Source organism: Haliotis rubra, unplaced genomic scaffold, assembly GCF_003918875.1.
Source record: "Haliotis rubra isolate DU_JTF1 unplaced genomic scaffold, ASM391887v1 Scf878, whole genome shotgun sequence".
In the NCBI taxonomy this organism is placed as follows: Eukaryota; Metazoa; Mollusca; class Gastropoda; order Lepetellida; family Haliotidae; genus Haliotis; species Haliotis rubra.
In genome coordinates, this window is record NW_025767610.1 from 162,967 (window position 1) to 188,490 (window position 25,524).

Below are 25,524 nucleotides of genomic sequence, written 5' to 3' on the forward strand. Positions count from 1 at the left end.
AAATAATTCCCGGTATCTTCGTCCCTTTTTTTGCGGATACACGATACCAGGAAGTTAAACTGTGTCATGTGATAAGTCAAACTCATGGATGTTAAATATTTACAGTTTCTTTTGCCAGTTTATTTTGTTTATACAGTGTCAGTGGCATTTGCCTGGCATGACACATACTATGAGCAGTTTGTACATTTTATGCACACATACAAGAAGGCCTATGATGCAAAGTCACCAGAATTTTGGCATCGATTTGAAATTTTCAAGGTTTTCTGCTTTTCAAATTTGATCCTGTTGCCGTAGTGTTGGTTCATTATGCTGATCAAGACTGTTTATCTGTGTGTTTATTTGTCTATAGTTGTGATACCTAAATGTCTGAATTCACCAAATCAAAGCCTTCGACGTATATTTTACCAATCTCACCAAGACATTTTCAAGCAATTTAGAATAAATCTTCCTCTTGCTTCATTACGGATGTTAATTAATTTTTGATTCAATAGGAGATAACATGTGAAGAAGTCAGGTAGTGTAGACTAGTAGTAGTGCAACTACTCTGAACTATTTTGTAAATATGCAAACTGTTATATGGTGCGCAAGGACCTGACACTTTATTGATGTTTTAATGTTTTAGAATTAAATTCCTAATTCCCTAATTTAAGATTCATGCTAGATCTATCAGTATAAAAATGATTTTAATAGACAGTAGCTAAGACTCCAGGTTTCCGTAATAGCATATATAAGTGTGTGAAACATTTTGAAGCATATTGTTCATCAGAAATCACTAATGTAATGGGAAGCTGTCAGATATTGGGAGATTGGTGATTGAAACATAATAACTATTGGTATGGTATGTATAGTGATTAGTTTCATGTATATCATATGGCATTTTAAAAACTTTGAGGATGCATGTATATCATAGGCATACTAGTGTGCAGCAGTGTGGCTAAAACAAATCTGCTATGACCTTGGTAACATAGCTAAACAAAACTGAGACTTTTAACTTGATGACATGTAACTTGTAAGTTTTGATTTGGTACCACACATATTGTTTTTTTCAGAATAATTTGAAACATTCTGCTGAGCTGAATAAGGCCCACCAAAATGAAACAGCTGTTTATGGGGTCAACAAGTTTTCAGATCTCACACAAGAGGAATTTGAAAGTGAGTGTCTAGCTTGCATTAGTTATAGCCACACTAGTAGTAGTATAGAGGGAATAGTGGATCCAGGACCATAGGTACACCCAGCCTAGAAGCTCCATACTAGGCAATTGGCTCCCACAGCCACAAAAAATTAGTGTTTTTCACAAAACTATATCGGACCACTTTTCGTCTCTCAACGCAAGTGCACTCGAATTAGAGATATATATGCGGGTGTATGGATAGACCCATCTGGATATCTCTAATTTGACTGCACTTGCGTCGGAAGACGAAAAGTGGTCCGATTTTGTTTAGTGGCTGTGGGAGCCGAATTGGCTAGTATGGAGCTTCTAGGCTGGGTGTACCTATGCGGTCCTGTTCCACTATTCCCTATACTACTACTCTAGTCGCTGACTTTGGGTTGAATCTCACCCTTTATTTACTCCCCAGTTTTATTAATACCCTGATTGGATGTAGCAAAGGTGGTAGATCCGTAATTTGTATCCGTTCAAGCCTGTAAAATCATCTTGAAATTTTAATTCTTAATCCTTATCATGCTTACAGTACATCTGTGACTCCATCTATGTGGTATTTGTTGTCAATCACATGTTGATCTGTTTGATTGGCATTTTAGAAGTTGATGGATAATAGGAATGGCATGATACTGTATATGACAACATCTAATTTTGATGCAACTTGGTGATTCTAATGCCGTGAAGCCCCATTTCTGGTGTTCCCTGCCATGATATTGCTGGAATATTGCTAAAAGCGGCCTAAAAATAAACTCACTCACTCACTCACTAATGCCGTTGTCAAGTACATGTTGTTGTTTTTGTTAATCTGCTGCTATCACAACTTACATATACCTCTTGCCACTTATTCAGCTTGAAAACAGTTTGAGAATCTGCATTAAACATAGGTCATGCAATAAACCTGAAGTTGTTAACTGTGTAAGTAAACGTACATATTTTCTGTTTTAGTCGCTAATCAGTAAAAGATGTAATGTGTATGCGAAACTGCTTAACATTTTGAATGCCAGTCAGTTATTATATATCTGTGTTAAAGTATGGGAGTTATGGTCACCTCACCCCAGAGGCCGTCTTGTAGGTGAGGGTTCTGGGTCATGTTGTGCTTTTATTCCTCATAGTCCCCCCAAAAGTAATGCAAGAAAATTAAATTCAAAACTAGCTGTGGTAGTACTTATAACTGAGCAGAGCAAATTTGGCCTATTGATTTAAAACTAACTCTTAGTCTCTGAATATATGTAATTTTGATTGAAAGAAACGATTCCTTTTAAATTGATATGGAGTCCCAGTCTGAATGGAGATTCAGAGCGTGAGGAAATCTAGGCTTGTTTCATTTAGAGCTTTAGCATTGCTGGGAGGGCTGCATCAGAAGGGAAATAATGCAGGGTTCAGGGACTGTTAGCAGGGTTAAGTGGACCCGCATCCACGCCTTGGCCCGATAGTTATTTACCTCCCTTTGCTGGCTCCTCATTCTCACACTCGAGCCCGACGGGTCATACCGAAGCATGCCAGTTAAAATATGATACTTGTTGGTCCCTGTCTGGAAATAATTTTGACGATCTGAAACTTTACAAAACATGTAAAGAACTTAATGGGTATAACAAGGACTGAAGTGAAAGTCAGTATAATGTGTCTGAGTGGGGTATTCATGCTTCACTGCGGCATGGTATCTCAGTGGGCTAGCACTATAAAACCAGCTTCAGTCTGGGCTAGAACAAGCAGTCGCGTATACATGAAACGCATGCATGTTGTCATATGGGAGGGCTGGGAATATTCTCAATGATGCACATAAAACCCAATTTCACCTCAGGGTTAAGTGGTTGAAGAAAATGCCATAGAACAATTGTCTTCTTGTCTGTCTCTTGACAACAGAGAGCCAGTTTCAACACAGTAATGCTACAACCAGATTTCAGTTTACCATAGTGTAGTTAAATTGAAAATGTAGATTTTTGATGTTGAAAAACAATTGTTAGAGATGTTCTGCAGAACATTGACATGACTGTTACAGAACAATACCTGAGAGGACTGAAGTCTTCAAGTCTCCATGGCGATAGGATCAAGGTTGATGTTGCAGTACCTTCACTGAAGTTGCTGAAGAAAGCTGGTCCCCAGTATGTGGACTGGTAAGAGTACATGTTGTGAAGATGTACATGTATGTCTAGAATGCGTCTCTGTTGCTATGACCAAAACACGTTAAAATATGGTACTTGTTGGTCCCTGCCTGGCTTCGGCATTAATGGGTACAACAAGGACTGGTCGGACTTCGGAGTCAGTATAAGGTGTCTGAGTGGGGTATTCATGCTTAACTGTGGCATGGTATCTCAGTGGGCTAGCACTATGAAACCAGCTTCAGTCTGGGCTAGTACAAGCAGCTGCACATACACATACACACATGCATGCACATTGTCATATGAGCGAAATATTCTCAAGCCGCGACGATAAAACCAAATTTCACCTCACCTCACCTCACCTGACCTCACCTCTGTTGCTATGCAGTCATCTTGATTTTCTTATGCTGTCTGTGTCCATTTTACAGCCTTAAGTTATGCCTCTGACAATAATGTTGTTATGATGCCACATCTCAGTAATGTATCATGATACGAGGCACACAATATGATACATAGATTTACAACTCTTGTGTCACAATACATATGTGTCACAATACCCCTGTACCACAATACACCTGTACATGACTGATGTGAGTGAGTGAGTCAGTGAGTATGGTTTTACACCGCTTTTAGCAATATTCCAGCAACATCACAGCGGGGAACACCTGAAATGGGCTTCACACACTGTGCCCATGTGGGGAATCGAACCCGGGCCTTCGGCGTGACGAGCCAACGCTTTAACCACTAGGCTACCCCACCGCCCCTGACTGATGTGAAAACATGGGAAATATGACAGAAAGTATTGAAGAATCAGTTAATGCAGATTCACTTGGATTTTCTAACAGTTAGATAGCAGAATTTGTGCACTGCCCCCAAGTCTATATGTTTCTCCCATTGAAAACTAGTGATTAAGGGTTGTGAATGTGATTCGCAAAGGGCGTGAATATGAACTTATGAAATAAAAGTACTGTATCGGGATACAAATGATATCACACACATATCATTGTATTGTGGCCTCACTGTTAATACTCCTCTTTGTGATGCTGCTTTTGCCAATGGTAATGATACAGATTATTGATGAATTAGCAGTCTGGACATTTAACGTGATCAATTTTTTTTTGTCCGTTATTTTTTTGTCCGCAGTAAGCACATATCCTAATTTAAACAACAGATTATCATGATTATATCACTGCTCTAGTATGCATAATATGAATTAATTTGCCTCAGAGATCATTTGAATTTGAATAACATGTCATAAAGAGATTGTACAGTCCAAATACATGGGTCCTTAACGATCGAAATAAGCATCAATATCACGTACATGTATTTGTACAAAACTCCTTCTTGTGAACCCTTTAAAATTCAACCTGTAATGCTGTGCATGATCAAGACATTCCTCTGTCCGTCTTAATGCATCTCTTCAACTGTGAGGATACTGGGTAAGAACTGCCTCCCAGTAACCTGTGCTGATTGTAAGAGGTGACCGTGGATTGGAGTGTTTGTTTAGTTTTATGCCACTTTTAGCAATATTCCAGCAATATCATTGTGAGGGGTACACACCAGAAATGGGCTTCACACATTGTGCCCATGTAGGGAATCGAACCTGGGGTCTTCTGCGTGATGAGCGAAAGGTTTATCTACTAAGCTACCCTACCACGCCCAGTGGATTTGAAGGTTCAGCTCAGTGATTTGGTTGGTCAAGTTTCATAATACCATGACAACGTGGATCCTTACTAATAGAATCAATCATTTGATTGTCTGATCTTCATTTGATTATTTATAGGCTGCCACCACATGACTGGAATATTGTTGAGTGCAATGTAATTAAAATACCCCCAAACTTCATCTTTCCAGCTTATAGTTGATAAAGCAGTCTCCTGATTTTGCTCATAGGAGAACCTATTAAAAAGGCATTAAATACTTGGAGCAATAAGGAAGGATAACAAAATATGGATGAACAACTCCTTTATTGTGTTTCTATATTTTAAGTACCCAAAGAAATATAACCTAGCATTGTGTAATTTTAATTACAGTTTTTATGTAAAATATATATAATCAACACTAAGGTTATAGGGACCCTCATGAGCGTGGTAAGCAGAAGTTGTTCGCACATGGAATGGGGTAAAATCACGGAAGCCATTTAAATTCACACATTTTACCGATGTTACTGTAAACTAGCAGTCAATGGAAAGCGAGGTGGTAATCAGTTCGTGATTGTTGAATGGGGTAAAATAAGCAAGCCAGTTTGTTGCTACAATAAATATGATATTTAGAAAAGCAAAATATATTATGCATTTTCTGTCAATTACACTTCGTTTCGATCCGTGAGTAGACACAATATGATTGTGAATTCTTTGAATAATGTAGACCAAAGTTATAATTATCGGTAACTGACAGTTGTCTGTGGTCTGTGTTTACATGATTAGGACCCCATCGTGGGGGATCGACTTATGCACGAAACATACCATTTTGACACTGATTTTAAGGGTCAAGTTTGGGGGTCGTCTTATCCATGGGGTCTTCTTATAGATGGTCATATCATGGTATCATGTAACGCTTATTGGGGTGGTGGGGTAGCCTGATGGTTAAAGTGTTCACTCATCAAGCCGAGGACCCGGGTTCGATTCCCACATGGGTACATTGTGTGGAACCCATTTCTGGTGTGCCCTGAGGCGATACTGCTGGGATATTGCTAAAAGCGTCATAAAACCAAACTCCCTCTCTCATTTGATTTTTTAACTAGTGTAGAGGGAAACTAGCGTTATACATTTGTTGCAGGCGAAACAAGAGCATCATCTCCCCGATCAAGGATCAGAAGTCATGTGGAGCCTGCTGGTAGGTCACGTTGACCTGGGATATCATCCTTCTATCATGTGTGACAGTCATGACAGCCAACCTCGAGTGGAGTCACTGTTATTAATATTGACAGTTCACGGTTCACAATTCACAATAACAATCTTATCACAACATATTTTTGTTATGCATCGTCATCGGTGATAATCCAGATGCAGTGTTTGTAAGAGGCGACAAACATGATCGGATGGTCTTGCTGATTTGATTCATGCATGTCATCATTTGCAAGTTGCGTAGATCCATGTTTACGATGTCAGACACTTAACTGACCCAGATTTATTTACAAACTGTAAACATATGGCTGTAATGTTGACAAGCGCAGGGTTAAACAACAAACAAAAAAATCTTGTTGTGATGCTTTGCACACATCAAGACATCCCACGGAAAAGAAATAACAACTTTTAAGTGATCCACACCTGTACAAGTTCCGAAGTCATTGCCTGTGAATCTGTTGTTTTAGTTCAAAGTGGAAATATGTATGGTTGACATTGCCCATCTGTAGGTCATAGCAGTATCCTTTTCATTACAATAATTATCTGACACAACCTTACATTCTAAAAGAAAGAAAATACATCACAATAAATAATATGAAAATATTCTAAAGACGTAAGCTTAACTGGCAATTTATTCTGTAGCAGGAAATGATCTCTGTCTATGGTCAAATTAACCTTTTTCATCAATATATATTTTTTTGATTCAAATGACTCCTAACATGCAAAATCTGACTATTTTGTAAACATTTCAACTAATGAATGATTCTTTTGAACCAATTATGTTTATAACAATTTGTGTGATATTAAGTGATTGTCAACAGCAAGGCAATTTGTACAAAAACACTGCCCTGAAATCCACAAGTTTTACTCCCTACCACAAGTTTGTTGTCCTTTAAATATTTTCCTTGTGTGTGTCTTCCCTCCAGGGCCTTCAGTGCTACTGAGACTGTGGAGAGCATGTACGCCAAGACCACTGGTCAACCTGTCCCTGTCCTGTCCGTACAGGAAGTCATAGACTGCTCGGAGAACAATGGCTGCCAGGGGTGACACTTGTTCTGCTCTGAACTGGATGACGAAAGTATGTAAGACTCTCTTCCTTGGTGAGACTAAGATCCAATCACAGTTCAAGTCAGTTGTTATTTGATATGGGAGTGAGTGAGTTTAGTTTTACGCCACACTCAGCAGTTTTCCTATATGGCGGCGGTCTGTAAATAATCGAGTCTGGGCCAGATGACCCAGTGATCAACACCATGAGCATCGATCTACGCAATTGGGATACGATGACATGTGTTAACCAAGTCAGGGAGCCTGACCATCCGATTCCGTTAGTCGACTCATACGACAAGCATGGGTTACTGATGATTAATTCTAATTGGATCTTCATGGATTGTTTGATATGTAGTCATTTAGATCTGGCATGGATATTTGCAAACCTGTAGACTGAAAAGTGAATGACAGTTGTCCACAAATAGGGCTTCTCTGGATTAGAACTGGGGCGGTATTCATAAAGCTTCTAAGAATTTTCTTAACAGTTAAGAATTCTTAAATCCACTAAGAATTCTTAAGTTTCCATAACAACGTTCTTAACTTGTAAGAAAAAACTTAGACAAGTCATTTTGTTCTTAGTTTTCTTCTTAACTTTAAGAAACCTCATGAGGACACCTAACTAGTTCAGAAAATTCTTAGTTATCCAATATGGCGGCTCATGGAAACGCAAACTTTCACACTAGGAAGAATGTTTTGGATATGTACACTGATAGAGAGTTATTACGACATTATCGTCTTGACAGAAGAGGGATAGAGTTTGTGACAGGCTTGATATCGGATGAAATCGACGCTGTTACCTTTAGAAACCGGTCCTTATCAGCCCTATACAAAGTGCTTGTAACATTGAGGTTTTTGGCTACAGGCAAAATGCAGCTTTGCAATGCAGATGACATGGATATTTCACAACCAACCGTAAGTCGGACTGTAGCACAGACTTTAGCTGCTCTAAATGCACCTCATACTGTGCAGAGATTCGTTTCATGATGCTCATGATGTCAATCACTGGACTGTCTGGTCCAATCTTAATTATTTGCAGTCTTCAGCAACCCATGCTTGCTGTAAGAGGCAACTATCAGGATTCGGTGGTCAGGCATGCTGATTTTCTTGATACATATTATTGTAGCATAGCATAGATCAATGCTAATGATGTCAGTTACTGAATTGTTTGATCCGAACTTGACTTTCGTATTTGCAGTCTTCAGAAACCAATGTTTATAGTAAGAGGCAACTAACGGGATTGGGTGCATATTATTGTTGCGTAGATCAATGCTAATGATGTCAATCACAGGATTGACTGGTCCAGACTATATTGTTTAGTCTTCAACAACCCAGAGGTGTGGTAAGAGGCACTTATGGGATCTTTAGGTCAGGCTCACTGACTTAGTTGATGTAGGTCATCATGTTTCAATTGCATATGTATGTGCTCATGATGTCAGTCATTGGATTGTTTGGTCCAGACTTATTTACAGAACTTTGCCAAAGACTTAATGCTGAATGTGGCACAAGAATTTAACAAACAATGTCTCTCTAAACTACTTAACCTTGAAGGTCAGGGTTAGAATATCGATCTTCAGTAACCCATGCTTGTCGTAAGAGGCGACAAACGGAATCGGGTGGTCAGGCTCGCTGACTTTGTTGACACATGTCATCGGTTCCCAATTGCGCAGTGTAAAACTAAACTCACTCACTCTAAACTACTCACACCTGCCATAGATCTAAGTAATACACATATGCTTCCTGTTTGGTCAGACCATGAACTTACCACTCATTCATTTTGTAATTTAATACTTCTCAAGAAGCACTGATAATCTTTTCCTTCAACTTTGCTCTGACACTTTAAAAATTAAAATCTGTATGATGAAAATTCGAAATGTTTCAATATCAGTTTTAAACATGTTCTGTTATTTTTGCCTGCCAGTATAACAAGACGATAGTTTATGAGACAGACTACCCCCTTGTGGACAAAACACAAGTTTGTCACCTTGGCAACAGCACATCACCCGGGAGTTAGAGTCGCCAGTTCCACTTGTCAACAGTAAGAGTTTATATCTCATTTGTTTTATGTTTGGTTTTGCTAACCAATCAGCTTGGTCAAATACATAGTTTCATAATGCAGTGGGTTCAGGGAGGCCATTTTTTAAAAGTAATACTTGTTGCAGTTTGACTATGATATACCAACAAAGTTTTTGTGACCTTGAGCAGGGGGACCTCATTGGTGACTTGTCAAATAGCGCCGTACACTAATAAAATCTGATAATATCAGATGCAAGAAAGTACTTTGTATATGTATATTTTATATATATCTTTATTAAAATTTGCACCAGAGTTTGTGGGGTAGCGTCGTAGTGGTTAAAGCATTTCCTTGTCACGCCAAAGACACGGGTTCGATTCCCCACATGGTTGCAATGTGTGAAGCCATTTTCTGGTGTCCCCTGCCGTACTACTGCTGGATTATTTCTCTAGCAGTGTAAAACCATACTTGCTCACTATAATTTGTACCAAAGAAGATTATTATCCCCCGCAACGTGTTTTGCGGGGGTATTAAAATGGACTCTGTCTGTCCCTCCGTCTGTGTGTCCGTGCACATTTGTCTTTTTTGGGGCATAACTCTATAACCGTTCAATGTTTCTTCACCAAATTTGGCACTTAGATACATTTGGTGATGAACTGGTGCCTTTTAGTAGTTTTGGATTTCTGAATAATATGTTTTTTGCATTTCAATGGCAACAAGTTTGACTTAGACCGAAATTGGTGGTAATGCTCTTTTCCGGAGAAGAACTTTAAAACCCTTCACTATTTCCTCACCAAACGTGGCACATCGATAGCTCTGGTGGGGTACTGGTGCCTTTTGGTAGTTCTGGATTTCTGAATAAAGTTTTATTGGCGTTTCCATGGCAACAAGTTTCACTTTGACTGAAATTGGTGGTAGTGCTCTTTTCCGGAGCAGAACTTAAAAACTGTTTACTGTTTCATCACCAAGTTTCATACATAGGTAGGTCTAGTGGTGTACTGGTGCCTTTTGGTAGTTTTGGATTTCTGAATAAAATATTTTTGGGGGGTTTCCATGGCAACAATTTTGGCTTCAACTGAATTTGGTGGTAGTGCTCCTTTCTGGAGCAGAACTTTGAAACCTTTCAGTGCTCTCATTCCACTTAGCTCTATACACGCCAAAACATAACTGGTAGACTTATTCATGAAGAGTATTTTGCCATTGCGGGGGATATTGATGACTTTGTCTTCTTGTTACCTTTGTTTGTTTCCATATTTATGTTTCATGTACACTTATTGGGGTGGTGGGGTATCCTAGTGGTTAAAACATTCGTTTATCCCGCCAAAGACCTGGGTTCGATTCCCCACACGGGTACAATGGTGTCCCGAGCCGTGATATTGCTGGAATATTGTTGAAGGCGGCATAACGCTAAACTCACTCATATACGCTCGTTATTAATGTAAAGTAGAGGTAGTATTTCAGTATTATAGATGGTATATGTGAGGAAAAGGATATTGTTATACAAGCCTTCAGCAAGTATTCTGCATCTGTATAATATATGTAGTGTATAAGTTGTTATTATGTTGGGGCAGTGGGGTAGTATAGTGGTTCAACCGTCGGCTCGTCATGCCGAAGACCCGGGTTGGATTCCCCACTTGGGTACAATGCGTGAAGCCCTGGTTTCTCCCACTGTAATATTGCTGGAAGCAGCATAAAACCATATTCACTTACTCACTCTGATGATCCCAGTCTCCCAGGAAACGAAGACAAGATGGTACAGATGCTGAGTACAGTTGGACCGCTGACTGTGACGGTAGACGCATCTACATGGAACAACTACATCGGGGGCATCATCAGGTTTCACTGCTCCAACGTCAACAACCATGCTGTACAGATTGTGGGTTACGACCTTCGGGGTAAACTTGCAATTTTGAAGTATTTGCATTACATGCAAGAGTTGTCCTTTTCTATGGTAACTAAGTAAGAAGTATAAGCAGGGAATCACAAATATTATTTAAAAAATTTAAATTCTTTCATGTTTGTAACAAAGCATGACAACTGTAGGATTCTTTGTCAAAGGATTATGTTATTCCATGAACGCAGTATGTCTTAGGTCTTGTATGTTCACTTTGTTCTGCAATTACTTGTGAATACATACCACGCCATTGTATAGTACTCATGAATACACAATGTCTTTTGACCCATGCAGATCCGGGTTAGAATTGGTCTTTAGTAACCCATGCTTGTCGTAAGAGGCGACTAACGGGATCGGGTGGTTAGACTTGCTGACTTGGTTGACACATGTCATCGTATCCCAATTGCTCATGATGTTGATAACTGTTTGGCTGGTCCAGACTCGATTATTTACAGACTGCCGCCATGTAGCTAGATTATTGCTGAGTGTTTGGTATTACACTTTTCTTCGACTGTCTGTAAACATGCCAGCACTTTTAATTTGAGTTGCATCTGCTTTTCAAGGCTACGCTATCAGAGTGGGGTACTTAACTGCCAGTGAATAAAGTCAGCAATCTAAACTGATCAACCAATGGGGCTTCTATGAAAATATAAGGCCAACAGCTGGTTATCTGGATTATGTTCTTGGTGGAAAGTGTTCCCAATGTACAGGAATTTTATTTTTTCTTATCGGTTATTTTGAGTTATATTTCAAGCCATGCTCATCTTGGCATGGAGAGGGAAGCCAGTTATAGGGAAAATATACATTTAGTGCGGCTTTACGTGGGTACTGGGATCATTTCATACTTCTTGTTCAAAACAAAAACAGATATCGTCTTCGATCTTGGTTGTTGCTTTATTTCGACTGCCATCATTTTCTACACATCTCTAATTACGTCATCATTTCTTGCACACACAGAAACTATTTCTAAACAAAAATGAGACTAATCATCATTGTGACAGTGGTTGTCTGCTGACTGATGTAAATGTAACAAAATATAATGGTGTTAGATTACATTATAAGATAAAATAATGAGGGTCTATTTTTACATACAGCAGAAAGTCCTTACATCAGAAATATTACCTACCTAACTTGCAAAACAAGCTTATAGACTATTAGTCATTTTATGTTTACTGAAGCACTCGTAAAATATTCACAAAGTGAATAAAAATAAAATCTCACTGTATAACACAGTGTATGCTCTGATCAGTGTGTGATGGGACTGCATTGTGAAAACAAATGTTTCTCACTTGATGTTGTTTGCATCATGTAGATGTACCACAGCCTTGTTGTGGGGTAGCCTTGTGGTTAAGTGTTTGCTAGTCATGTCGAAGACCTGGGTTCGATTTCCTACGTGGCACAATATGTGAAACCCATTTGTATCTACTCCACACATTGCCCCAGTTTCTGGCATTAGTAGGACTCACATAACATTCATGCACAGCATGGTTCCTTTCATTTCTGAGTTACTCATCGTCTTGTTTCTTAAGCTGGTTTCTTATGCATGGTCATTACACTGCATATTGATGAAGCCTTAGTTGACCAGGGATGAAAATTTTCCTCGGATCCGCGGAATTCCGGGAATTTCATAAGGCCAAGGGTCATTTTGTGAATCGTCTTAATCAGATAGATGCTAAACCCCTGGCTAGTTTTCAGAGTTTTTCTCAAAACTTCATTCTCATCCCTGGTTGACAAAAGGATGCAGTGTACACATATTAAACAAAATACTGATGTTTTGATGCAGCCCTGTTTGTGATCAGAAGGATGATCAGATGATCAGAAATTGAGATAACGAAACACCATGGAATGGAGGCAGGAGGAGGTGATCAGTGTGGTGGGTGTGTGGTGGTGGTGGGAGATGAGGGGAGAAGAAGGGGAGAAAGTGAATTGTTGACAATGAAACACCAGTCAAATTATGCAACTCATGAGCGATTGCGTTGATTGATTTCGGCCACGGCAACTACTGAAGCGAAGTGTTGTCTGCTACTGTGTGATCATGTGACATGACCTAACACCAAGGGAGACAACTGGAACAACACTACTCTAGATGTTTTTACAAAAAAAATTTCAATTTCTGCAGCTTGGAGATCAAATTCAGTCCAATTCAAAACAAATGTGCTTTTCCCGATTATTTAGCACAATGTCATACTTTGCTTACACTACCCTCTCTATCCACGTATCACAGCTACCTGGTATATGATCTCTGAGTAAATATAAACCATTTTTCCAGGAGATGTGCCTTTCTACATTGTGAGAAACTCCTGGGGAACTGACTTTGGTGATAACGGCTACCTGTACATCAAGATTGGAGACAACTTGTGTGGTAAGCTTGTCCGAAGCTAATATTTTCTGTGGAAACCATTCAGCATTTTGAACAGGTAGGGACTGCTTCCATAACATGAAGCTACAGTGGGGATTCTTTTGCAACCATAGCTGTCGTACTCAATGGGTCATCACCAAGGTACACCAATTTACATAATTAAGGATTCACTGACTTTTCTCAATGTGACACACTTTGCATTGTGAGTTCATGTAGCAATACAAATTGATAAAGGTATTTATGGGAGTGCCTGAAATAATTGTGAAATACTATTTCTATTTAGATAAACCCATTTCTAGTGTCCTCGGCTGTGATATTGCTGGAATATCGCTAAAAGCGGCGTAAAACCCAACTCACTCACTCACTATTTAGGTACAAGAGGTCTTAGGTCACATTAATTAAGGGACAAGGGCTGGTGCGGGTCCAAATTTTCTACCCGGGTACCCCACCCCCTATTACCCTACTCTACCTGGATACCCGTTATGTTAATTCCTGACATCATATTTGCAAGAAATGGCAATATTTTCTTCAGCTCGGAGGTTAAAATTTCGAACTTTTCAAATTTTTAAACTTATCCTATCTCACGACTTGCACCTCTCTCTCTTCATCCGACCATGAGTGGAAACGAATTTAAACTTTGCTCCAGGCCTTCCTTGTCCCTGTCCCCGTGCTGTGCATGCCTTCCTGCCTTAGCCATGCTCACTAGGCCGTGACAGCACGTGGCATGCGCAGTCCTCACCCACGTGATCACCTTCCATACTCATTCTCTTTCTTGTCACTCCACAGAGTGGACGTGAATTTTTTTTTTTCGTCTGATAATTGCTCAACATGGTTAAGCCTGTTCAGGCCAGAAACGAAGTTTTGCGCTCAGCGTAATAAAGTTTTTTTCAGCTTGGGACCCACACACATCGTGTGTTGATTTTGTGGGTTGTTGTGATTAGGACAAACGTTGTCCTAAGTGTTCAGGACTTGTCTAATGAGGATTTTAAAGCTTACAAACGTGCTTGTGCCAGACGTTTGGCAGAGAGGGCCAGGAAAGCGTATGCGGGATCTGGTCCATTTCCCTCTAAAAACAATGTTTACATCGCCCCACCCTACCTGCTCGCCGTTCTAAATCTCCGTCTCTCCTAACGAAGATTTTATGGACGCTTCGTCTGATTCCTAATTGTCTGAGAATGTTAAAGGCGCTTTGGGACGCTTTCCTCGCCTAGCTCCAGTTCTCATGGGCATGCAAGGTCGGTAATGACTGATATTTCCTCTACACAAGACCGGCGATCTACTTCATCTCAGATCCGCTTCTCTTCGGACCGTTCAAAGTCCTCGAAAACTTCTAAATCCAAGCATTCATCATCGGCGTGGATCGGGTGTGGTTGAAATATAACATTTCTCCTCTTCGTGCGGTTTCATCCCACCGAAACAATTCACCCACACGAAAGTCACCGTCTGGTTCGATTCGATTTCCTCTTCTACTGCTGGGAAGTGTCGAGATCTCCACGCTGAGGTCTCGGTCCTTCCGATGTACCAGTCCTTCACCACCTCGATTCTTTCACCAATCAGGGAATGCAAGTGTTGGTTCACTAGATCGGAACCATTCACCTAGCCGAGGTCATTGCTGGGTCCTTCACGATGTCACCAGACCATAATCGAATGGGTTCACCTGACCAACTGATTCACGTAATCGAATGGGGTTCACCAGGACGAACCGTTCACGTTCACATTCCCGACTCAGTTCACCTCAACATAGGTTTCAGTTCGACTCACCATCTCATAGTCCTATCAATTCACCACAGCGTTTTGATCCAGTTCACCTAACCGGTCGGCGGTTTGTTTTGTCCAGTGATTCGTCGTTTGTTTTTGTCAGTGATTCTCGTAGTCGGTCTCATTCACCTCAGGTGAATCAGGATATCCCGTCTTGTCAGTCTAGAGCTAGTGAGCACTTGTGGTCAGCACCTTTACGTGATAGTTCCCCTCATTAACATCGTTCTGTGCGGGTGGTTTCACCTGCTAGGCTGCGTTATGGTTCAGTGGATCGGCGTTAACCTTCACGCCATGTCACTTCTACTTTGCCTCGGTCATAGGTTATTGCTGAGTCTTGGAATTCTGCGCTTGATCCCTCTCCAGCACCGGGTAGAGACACCATGCTTCTTGCTGTTGACCCTAAATAGCGTAATTTTGCGCACACTGTAACAATATTTACTTCTTCGGATCCCCCCTCGTCATGTGTGGGTTGTACTGACCTGTGTTCCTGGAGCAAATGTTGTCGGGAATATGCCCCCTTATCAAGGACGTTTTTAGAGCATGTAGACATGCTTGCTCCCGTTGGCTGGCAGACAGAGCTCGTTACACTTCAACAGTTGATCACCCGACAAACCCCCGCTTTTAACGACCGGTGTTAACTGCTCGTCATCGGGAGATTCCCATGTCTAACGGTGATAATTTTATTGGCGCATCATTAGATGTCTTCTCGTGGTTCCGCCTCATCAAAACGCTCTGTGTTGCCAGCTGACTCACACATCCGATCTACATCGTCAAATCGCCGAACCGATTCACCACACCGAATCGGTTCGCCATACCGAATGGATTCACCAGACCGAACCGTTTCGCCATACCGAATGGATTCACCACACCGAATCGGTTCGTCATACCGAATGGTCTCACCAGACCGAACCGTTTCACCACGGCGTATGTGGAATACGACATCGACTCAGTTTCTTATCGCCGAAACGGTTCACATCATCGATTCAATTCACAGCACCGAAACGATTCACCTCGGCCAGAACATTTCACCTCGCCTCACCAGTTCATCTGAGCGTTCTAGATCTCTCCATCAGCTGAGATCATTTAAACATTTCGGATTACCAAACCGATACAGATCACAGTCACGATCCAGATCATAACGCCGATCCAGATCTCGGACTGATTCAGATCACGTCAACATTCCGGTTCACCACCCTGAACCGATTTACCAGCCCGACTCGTACCGTTTCACCAGGCCGAAAAGCTCCTTATCGACGAACCAGTTCACCTGGCCGTTCAAGTTCACTGAATTGTCAGCATTTATCGAACTGTCAGCTTTCGTCAATAATCCGTTCCTCAAACCTTGCCAGCAATTGAGCTTATTCATGAATTGGGTGATTCACCACTCGTGTTATTTCCAACACGGCGCATCTTACCAGCCTATCAGAGCCTATGCCAAATGTGTCTGGGATGCCTCCCAAGACACTTAACCCACATCGAACCTCGTCTTTGTTTTCATGGTTCGGGCTACGCCAGTCGCCTATAAGAGGCAGGAATGGTTTTGGTTGATTCGACACACATGATCGCATGGTTCGCCGACCACCTACAGCTACCTAGAGCAAGATACCAGATGTTCAATTGATTGCATTCAACATGAAGGATCGGGACTTGTCAACATTGGTTTTCCACATCCTCAACGAGGTTCGTGAACTTGCATCTAGATTGGGCCAAATTTGTCGAACTTTGATGATTAGAGTGACTATGAAGTGCCCTTGCAGACTTGTCTTGGTCCCACGAATCGGATACCAAGTCCAGCCTTTAAATGTTAGTAACAATGAACGCTGCCATTCCCCTTTAAGAGTGAATGTGTCGGGATTTTGACAGCCAGTCGAGAGAGACTGCTTATCGAGGGTGACAGACAGAAGCACCCGTGAACGGTTTGACTAGTTCAAGCACAGAGTTCAGAGGTCACTGCAGTTATGCAAGGACTGTCACCAGGCAGCGATCTACTACCTTTATACCTCCACTTGGCGCACCATTATTTTGTTCCGCCAACCGAAACGTTCCTGAGGTCACCGATCGTACGAATTTCTACAATTCGTTTACAATGTGAACGTTCCTGTAGATTGACTGACAATCTCCTTTCCCCGAACATACTACATTGAGCACTCCGTCAGAACTGACGTAGTTGCTCGACTTCTTGAACGTTCTTATAACAGGAGATATCTTTTTGTCAGAGGCAAGAGTGGTTAGACCTCTCATTTCCCTCGACCTGCGAGGGCCGTAGGGTAGCCTAGTGGTTAAAGCGTTGGCTCGTCACGCCGAAGACCCCGGTTCGATCCCCACATGGGCACAATGTGCTAAGCCCATTTCTGGTTTCCCTGCCGTGATGTTGCTGGATTATTGCTAAAAGCGGTGTAAAACTAAACTCAGTCAGTCAGTCAGTCAGTCAGTCAGTCAGTCCCTCGACCTGTGAGACGCCTACCTTCACATCCGGATACATCCAGACTATCGGAAGTATCTTCGATTTACTTTCAAGGGGCGTCATTGATACCAATGGAGGGTCCTGCTGTATGGGTATATGTGCAGCCCCGTGGCTTTTTACTCAGATACCCATTCCGATAACAAGCTACCTGCATTGTCGAAGCGTGACATTTGACAACAATATCGACGACTGTGTTCAAGCCCAGCAGGATCCAGTCGTCCTTCCTTTCCACAGACAGTTCATCATCAAGTTGCTCATGCAATTAGGATGGCTGCTAAATTCGGAGCAATCAGGGGTAACACCGACCCGATGATTTCTTTTTATTGGGACAATATTCAATACGACAGGTCATGATGTTTGTGCCCCAGGAGAGGTGGGACAAGATTCAGTGCAACGCACCACTAGTGTTGGTCCAACCCACACCTTTTCGCCAGTGGCAGAAGTTACTAGGGTGGTTGGCGTCGGCACAAGCGCTGACTTACAGGGGCCAGCTGCAGCTTGCCCTCTTCAGATGGTTCTGTGCCCATACATCGGGGACGACAACCCCAGGGAGTTGATTCTTCTTCCCTCACAACTACATTCAGTCTTTCGTTGGTGGCTCAACAAGTGGAATGTTTGTGTTGGAGTCTCTAGGGTGCCCTTCATACCGACTCAACACCTATTCGTTGGCACATCTTGCAAGCTGGGGCGCTCACTTTCTCCATCAAGAGGCCTAGCAGTGGTCATCAGGAGAAAGGGCCCTTCATCACAACGAATTGGAATTCAGCACTGTCATTATCGCCTGTTCGGCACTCAGGACAACCATCAGCTTCAGCGCAGATGATCACCAGTTGCGATCGTTTCTGCTTTGTGTACAATCTGAATAAAATTCTGAATTTTATTTCTGATTTGTGTCTTTGATTCTTCTGGGACTTGTGAGTTTTCCGATTCAATTACCCTTTCACCCTCCATGGGACGGTGTCTGTGGGGTTGTTTCGAAGCAGGGGCTGGCCCGATACTGGTCGTCAGACCTTGGAAATCGTGGTTATGCGACTGATTACACTCGCTAAGCTGCGTCCTTTCACTTTCGTGAAGGTAGTGACTGAACACCACATTGCTCTAGAATCCCGGTCCCTGGAGCACTTGTGTTTAGTAAGTCAATGGGTTCGAACTGACCATCGCAGGTCTCGCTTTGGAGACGCTGGAGGGTCGCCACCTCACTTACTGTCCTCTGCTCCACGAAGTAATTACGTCAGTGAAGTGAGTCATTCCCGGAGTGTTACACTTCATAGCGTTCATGCTCCTACGTACCTATACACATCTATGTGATCTTACTGTGGTAAGTAGTGGAAGTCATAAGATGATGTTGTGGTACTGAACGTTAAAATTGTGAGATTTTCCGATTCAATTACCCTTTCACCCTCCTTGGGACGGTGTCTGTGGGGGTTGTTTCGAAGCAGGGGCTGGCCCGATACTAGTAGTTAGACTTTTATTACGGGGGTACCTTGGAAATCGTGGCGATGCGACTGATTACACTCGCTAAGCTGCGTCCTTTCACTTTGTGAAGGTAGTGACTGAACACCACATTGCTCGGGAATCCCGGTCCCTGGGAGCACTTGTGCTTAGTAAGTCAATGGGTTCGCACTAACCCTAAAACGTAGTAACTTTGGTAGTTATTGGCCTGCCTTGTAGTTGCTTCCTACGGTTGTTTTGGCATAACGCTTAGCTGTTATTGCTTGAACTTCGGGTAATCTATGACCCACCTTCCTACCGTGGGATAAGTGCAAGTCGTGAGATAGGATAAGTTTAAACATTTCGAAATTTTAACTATAAATTGTATATTTATATACTTATCCTATCTCACGACTTGCACCTCTCTCTCTTCATCCGACCATGAGTGGAAATGAATTAAAACTTTGCTCCAGGCCTTCCTTGTCCCTGTCCCCGTGCTGTGCATGCCTTCCTGCCTTAGCCATGCTCACTAGGCCGTGACAGCACGTGGCATGCGCAGTCCTCACCCACGTGATCACCTTCCATACTCATTCTCGATCTTGGAGCCATAAAAGGACAACAACGGAACGGTGGTAATCTAAGTAGTGGGGAGGTAGGGTGGGACTTTATCGCGTGAGATAGGATAAGTATATAAATATACAATTTATAGTTAAAATTTCCAATATCTTAACCATGTATTATATTCAAATAAAGTGACTGTAAATTATGTCTAAATCTTCAAAGACAATGCAACCTTTTAATCATGAAAGAGTAACATATTACATTGTATAATCTATTAGTCACATGATCATAACGGGTCCGGGTACTGAGACGGGTACCAACTCATTACCCACCTGTCCCAGATATCTGGGTTACCCGTCCCAGCCCTATAAGGGACCACTTCAAGAGTTTACTGTTGCCTAAAATTCATAATACTTAAGTTTAAAGGTGTTTGGGGGCTTTAATGATGATGCAAGATTTCCCTCTGAGAAACTCAACATACCTGTTGTTACAGTGATCTAAATAGTAACTCATGTAGGCAAAGGATCTACTCCTATTTCACCAACCCGCTTTTACTATAAGATCATGTATGGAGGAAAAGTGGAGAGAAAAGTGTTTAACTGGTCATGCAAGCTTTTAACTGTTACATGATAGTGACGTCATAATGCCAAACTTTCTGTTGCCACCTCAATATTTTACAATATCATGACAATATTTTACATATCAAGCAGTTTTGACCAAATTTGTCAACCAAACAAAACATTAGGCTCGTGGATAATTTAAATTCAATTTCTGTGTCCTAGGGATTAGTATTATTTTTCAATTGTATATTTTTAATTGTTAATTTTATCTATTTAGTAGTCATGACAGAGTTACCTCCCTTTCGTTTTGTTTACATTTGGCATCGTCTGTTTGGTTTGTAATAAATAGATCACACAACTCGTGGATGTTCAATATGGAAAATATTCAAACTCAATATTTTCAATTGTTTTGATTTATTCACTTGTTCACTCATGAATACATCAAAACATAAAAATATTGAGTTGAAATATTTTCCATATTCAACACACACTTGTTTTTGTAATCTCTATGTATATATCATACATCATGATATATACACCCAATCTATGGCAAGTACTGTAGAAACAACATGGGTCTGGTAGTCGCTACAGTTTTTATCTCAGATTGTTTGACTGTGACGTATTACCTGATTATCTCCCTTGGTGAAAGTGCCGTCTTGTCCACAGTGTGAAAGATAATTCACATATTGTCTATTAATTTGTAGACTTGACACACAGTTCTAGACATGAATACTTTGTCACACAAATCATGTGCAAATTGTTGCTAAAAACAAAATTCTAGCTTGCCAATGAAAATGCTTTTGACCCTGTTTTTAAGCCTTGTGTAAACTGAGACCCACTTTCTCTGTAATATCACTGATCTTTAATGCCTACAGTTTTATAATACTTTATGTTAGAGTCATCCTACATATTATGTGTTTTATGAATCACTTGATTTAAAGCATGAGGTTGGATAAAGGATCTTCTTGTTCTCATGGAAATGTCAAACTTTGAATTTTTTGTTGGAAAATTATTTGACATATTCTCACATAGCTGGCAGTTTTACTATTCACTTGCACGTTTTGGATTTCTGAAAGTGTGAAAAGACATGTTTTTCAATTCAGAAGATAATTTTACTTGGTGTGTAAGATTGCTCATTTTCGATATTGAAAAATAATCTTTCTGAATTGCTCTTAAATCTTAAGGTTTGCCTATTCCCAAGCATGCATGGATTGAAGTAGACATAGTTTAATTAGGAGATAAACATACTGTGTGGAAAAATCAGAGGTATGTAACGAAATTATAATAGCTCTAAATTTGATTTAAAACTGAACGCGTAGCACACGGAAAATCAGTGAGCTGTATAACGTGATTATATACCTCTGAATGAATTTTATTAACCAATCACAATCAAGTATTTACTGAAGTCATGATAGAATTCTTATTCATCTGGACAAATGAATAATTTTCATGGAAAAGCTTTTCCTCTTTTTGTTGCATCTCCAGGGCCGTCATATAAGATGCTATATTGAAAGAGGCTACCATAAAATATGTTGTGTTCAATGCAAATGGGTAATCCTCACCAGTAAATTACAAGCCATTTCAGGGCTACAGATAAGGGGCGTACAGGCGTGATGTACGCCTCAAAATCAATTAAGTACGACATAATATAAGATTTCAAGCTTATCGTGTATGCACATAAATACCTTTTGTACGTCTATCATTTAATTTCCGTGCGTATCGTGCAAATGGAAATCTGTTTCGGATAAATACTTGTCAAGTTCTTTTGCGAAACACGATTTGACACATGAGGAAACCCCAACAGTAGGAATCACTTGCGTTGCCATGCAACAATATGCGTCACTATTTTTCGATTGGCTAAAAACTACACTGTTCCTATTTATATCCAGTCGGACCTGACATTTCGCGCATCACACGGTCGCTCAGTTATTTCTCACGCGTCTTCAAATACAAATACATGGTTGGAAATAGTGATCGATGAATCGTCCAGACAAACCACATCACCAACTCGCTCACACAAAAACATGTCAGTACTCCTTCAAAATTCTCAGTACACCTCCACTTGCAATATGATGTGTAAGTACACTTGCACCCCCAAAAGTTATCTGGAGCCCTGCCATTTGATTCATTATGCCTGAATAGAGCAGGAAATTTGAGGTGTATGTATTAACATGAAAATATAATAAAGTTTTGTTCCTGTGTTATAGATTGATTGGAAATCAAGTGTCCAAACTAAGTAGTTTGTGTTACCAAGCCTTGTAAGATATCAAGCATCAAACTGAATAATTTGATGGCAGTCATTCAATTTACGTTATGGTTGTGGTTTGGGTCCCTGGATGTGACCTGGCTGATTGTGTGTTATTGTACCTTCATTGCTCCTGCCTATACATTCAAATACAGTGGAAGCCCTCTAAAACGGCATCTGATGCCTTAAACTCATTGACATTTAATTCTGTAGCAAACTGAATTGCTTTCTCTTTCAAAATAGGACCAGAAATAGGCCGAGATACGTGATGCTGATTTAGAGAGCGTTAATTACTGTCCAAACAGTCAATTGGGCGGCCTTTGTTATGCTGAAATATGGAATAGACTGACAACTGATTAGAGGGCGTGTAAATGATCATAAATTAACTAGCTTCTGCTGGGACCAAATTCTAGTGCCGATATTAAGAGCATGCCGGATTGGGGGGCTGCCGGTTTAGGGAGCTTCCACTGTACTGGCTTGCTGGCAACAGACCGCTGTGATTTACAGGTATCATAATGCTCATCCACATATTTTATGTGTTGCTCATCTATAACCTCAGCCAGCGATAGAGTGGGAGGGTGAATAGAAAATAGAAATAAAAAATAAAATGTTTGACACTTATTGTGGAACTTGTTCCATGAAATTTAGAAATTTAGATATTTTTTATAAAAATTAATTTTATTATGTGTATTGATCCAATTTACTTTGGAACCTAACTTTAAAAAAATGCAGATGATGAAATATGAAGCTGACCTATTTAATTAGTGAGTATAGGACATAATATAGGACATAAATTTCTACAGCAGCATGAAAAATTAAGATGAAAAACGTTTCATTGTTTCTTGTTGGAATGAAAGGAGCCCAGGCTGAGAGGTACTTGTAGGTAGCCAATGCACATTTATCAGAGGTCCTCATTATCCTCAAATTATATAGATATACTTACTCTAGAATATTTGGTGTTTTAATCTTGAAGATATGCCACTGATTAAAAGGCTGAAAGACCTCTTGTCATTGTCTTATTTAAGTCACATGTTACATTTGGTCTACAGACTTACCAAGGCCAGCTGGTCATGGATTCAGACACATTCCTGAAAAAAAAAAACCCTCCCCCCTATATTAAGTGGGTGCTTTGAAAATGCCTTTTGAAAGTCTGAAATTGAGTGACCTGAAGTTTGTGAATCAGAACAGAGTATTGTGTTGCAGGAATTGCTGAGCGGGTCTCCACACTGACGGTTCAGGACTGAGCAACACTGGACTGCTAGTACTTACGAGTTCGTATTCCAAATGTGTTCAAAGAAATCCACATTCCAGCACACTTGAAGATGCAGAAGATATGTTTATATGTATTGTGACTTGAGTCTCTCTCGACAGAAGTTGATAAGGTGACATCAAGTGTCATAGATATCTTCAAGAAACTGTTGCATGTACCTCAGAGATGTGAGAGTATGTTTCCTGTATTTCTTACTGGTGATACTTTAACACAATGAGTGTCTCATTCTAACTGTCTCTCAAGGAAGAATATAGGGGTTTCACGTGTTTCTATTGTCAATATTTGCATATTTGCCATATCCTTTGAAACTACAACTTCTGTGCACCTTACACTTTGCAAGACAACATCTACAACATGCTCATGATTACGATGATTAAAGATGAAAAAAAATTAGTTACAATATTTTTTTAAGAAGTTGAGATGACCATTCACGACTCACAGGCCCATGTGTCTTTAGGGTGATTAAAGATGAAAAAATAAGTTGAGATGACCCACGACTCGAAATGCTTCACAGTTCAATAAATCATGAGTCGGGGTCATCTCAGTTGTTGTTTTTATCAGTAAATGTTGCCTTATAAAGAGTACAGCCTTTGTTTTGGTGCATACCCAATTTTAGAAACGACTAACAGTTGCATGTCTTGAAGTTTCAATTATTTTATAAGATTTATGGTTGCAGAGCCTTCTCCCCTTTTTGAAAAACTAGATCCACATCTTCTGTGTTTGAATAATTATGTCTTACATATCCGAAACACTAGTCGTGGGCAGTGGGGTAGCCTAGTGGTTAAATAGTTCGCTTGTCGATTCCACACATGGGTACAGTGTGTGAAGCCCATTTCTGGTGTCCCTCTCCATGATATTGCTGGAATATTGCTAAAAGTGACATAAAACCCAACTTACTCACTAGTCAAAGTGGTCAAAACAACTTTAACTGACCCCATTATATCAGTTGCAAGGTCACACATGTTGGTTAACTGCAGGACCTCACAGTTACTTAGATAAAAAAACAACTTTTGTAACTGACAAAAGTTAATTTTATATCAAAAGTATTTTCTGTGTCAGATGCAAGATGCCACAGTGTCAAGTCTTCACACACAGACATCAACTTGTTTTTGTAACCAGTACTACATATACAGATATTTTCCATGGGTGAAAATTTCCCACCAAAGATCAATCCCTGGAGATATAAGTAGAATTGTGTAAATGCTTCATGTGTTATTCAAGGTAATATTTTGAGATCAGCTTCCTATATATGGATGTTGAAGAAGATTAGAAAGGACATGTGAAATAATTCATGTGGTTTAATCCATTTATGTTGTTATGTCTTCTCAATAAAAATATTCCATTTTTGTATAATTGCATAACAGATTTATCTTATTTTTGGAAAAGTATTTTTGTTAATAAAATATTTTGCTTTGAAACATCTGTTGTCCTTTTCTCTTAACTGACCAGTTAGTCATGTATTTTTGGAAGTTGTTGGTGGCTGTTGGTGGTGTTATGGTGCACTGAGGATCTGTCTGGGATTTAAAATGGAAGGGAACATGGTTGTCGTAGTTTCTGCAAAACTGACTTCCATTCATTTGTTGTGGCAGGTTCCTGTTATCAAAGAGCGGTGGCGTAGCCTTGTGGGTAAAGCGTTCGCTCATCACTCCTACACCCGGGTTCAATTCCCAGGGTTCGATTTCCCACATGGGCACAATGTATGAAGCCCATTTCTGGTGTGCCCAGCCCTGATATTGCTGGAATATTGGTAAAAGCGGCGTAAAACTCTCCCACTCACTCTGCTGGGTTGTTGGATGATCCGGATGAGGGCGTATAT

General features: G+C 40.6%; 1 protein-coding gene across 1 annotated transcript; it reads left to right on the forward strand.

Moving 5' to 3' along the window:
* Positions 1-35: 35 nt before the first annotated feature.
* Positions 36-23,950, forward strand: LOC124263291 (cathepsin O-like). Its single transcript, XM_046697877.1, is given in 11 exon segments — positions 36-258; positions 1,050-1,152; positions 3,163-3,277; positions 6,041-6,097; positions 7,035-7,148; positions 7,150-7,186; positions 9,074-9,161; positions 9,358-9,370; positions 10,895-11,061; positions 13,330-13,422; positions 23,642-23,950. Coding segments are annotated over 11 exon segments (1,002 nt in total). The 5' UTR covers positions 36-84; the 3' UTR covers positions 23,683-23,950.
* The last annotated feature ends 1,574 nt before the right edge of the window (positions 23,951-25,524 follow it).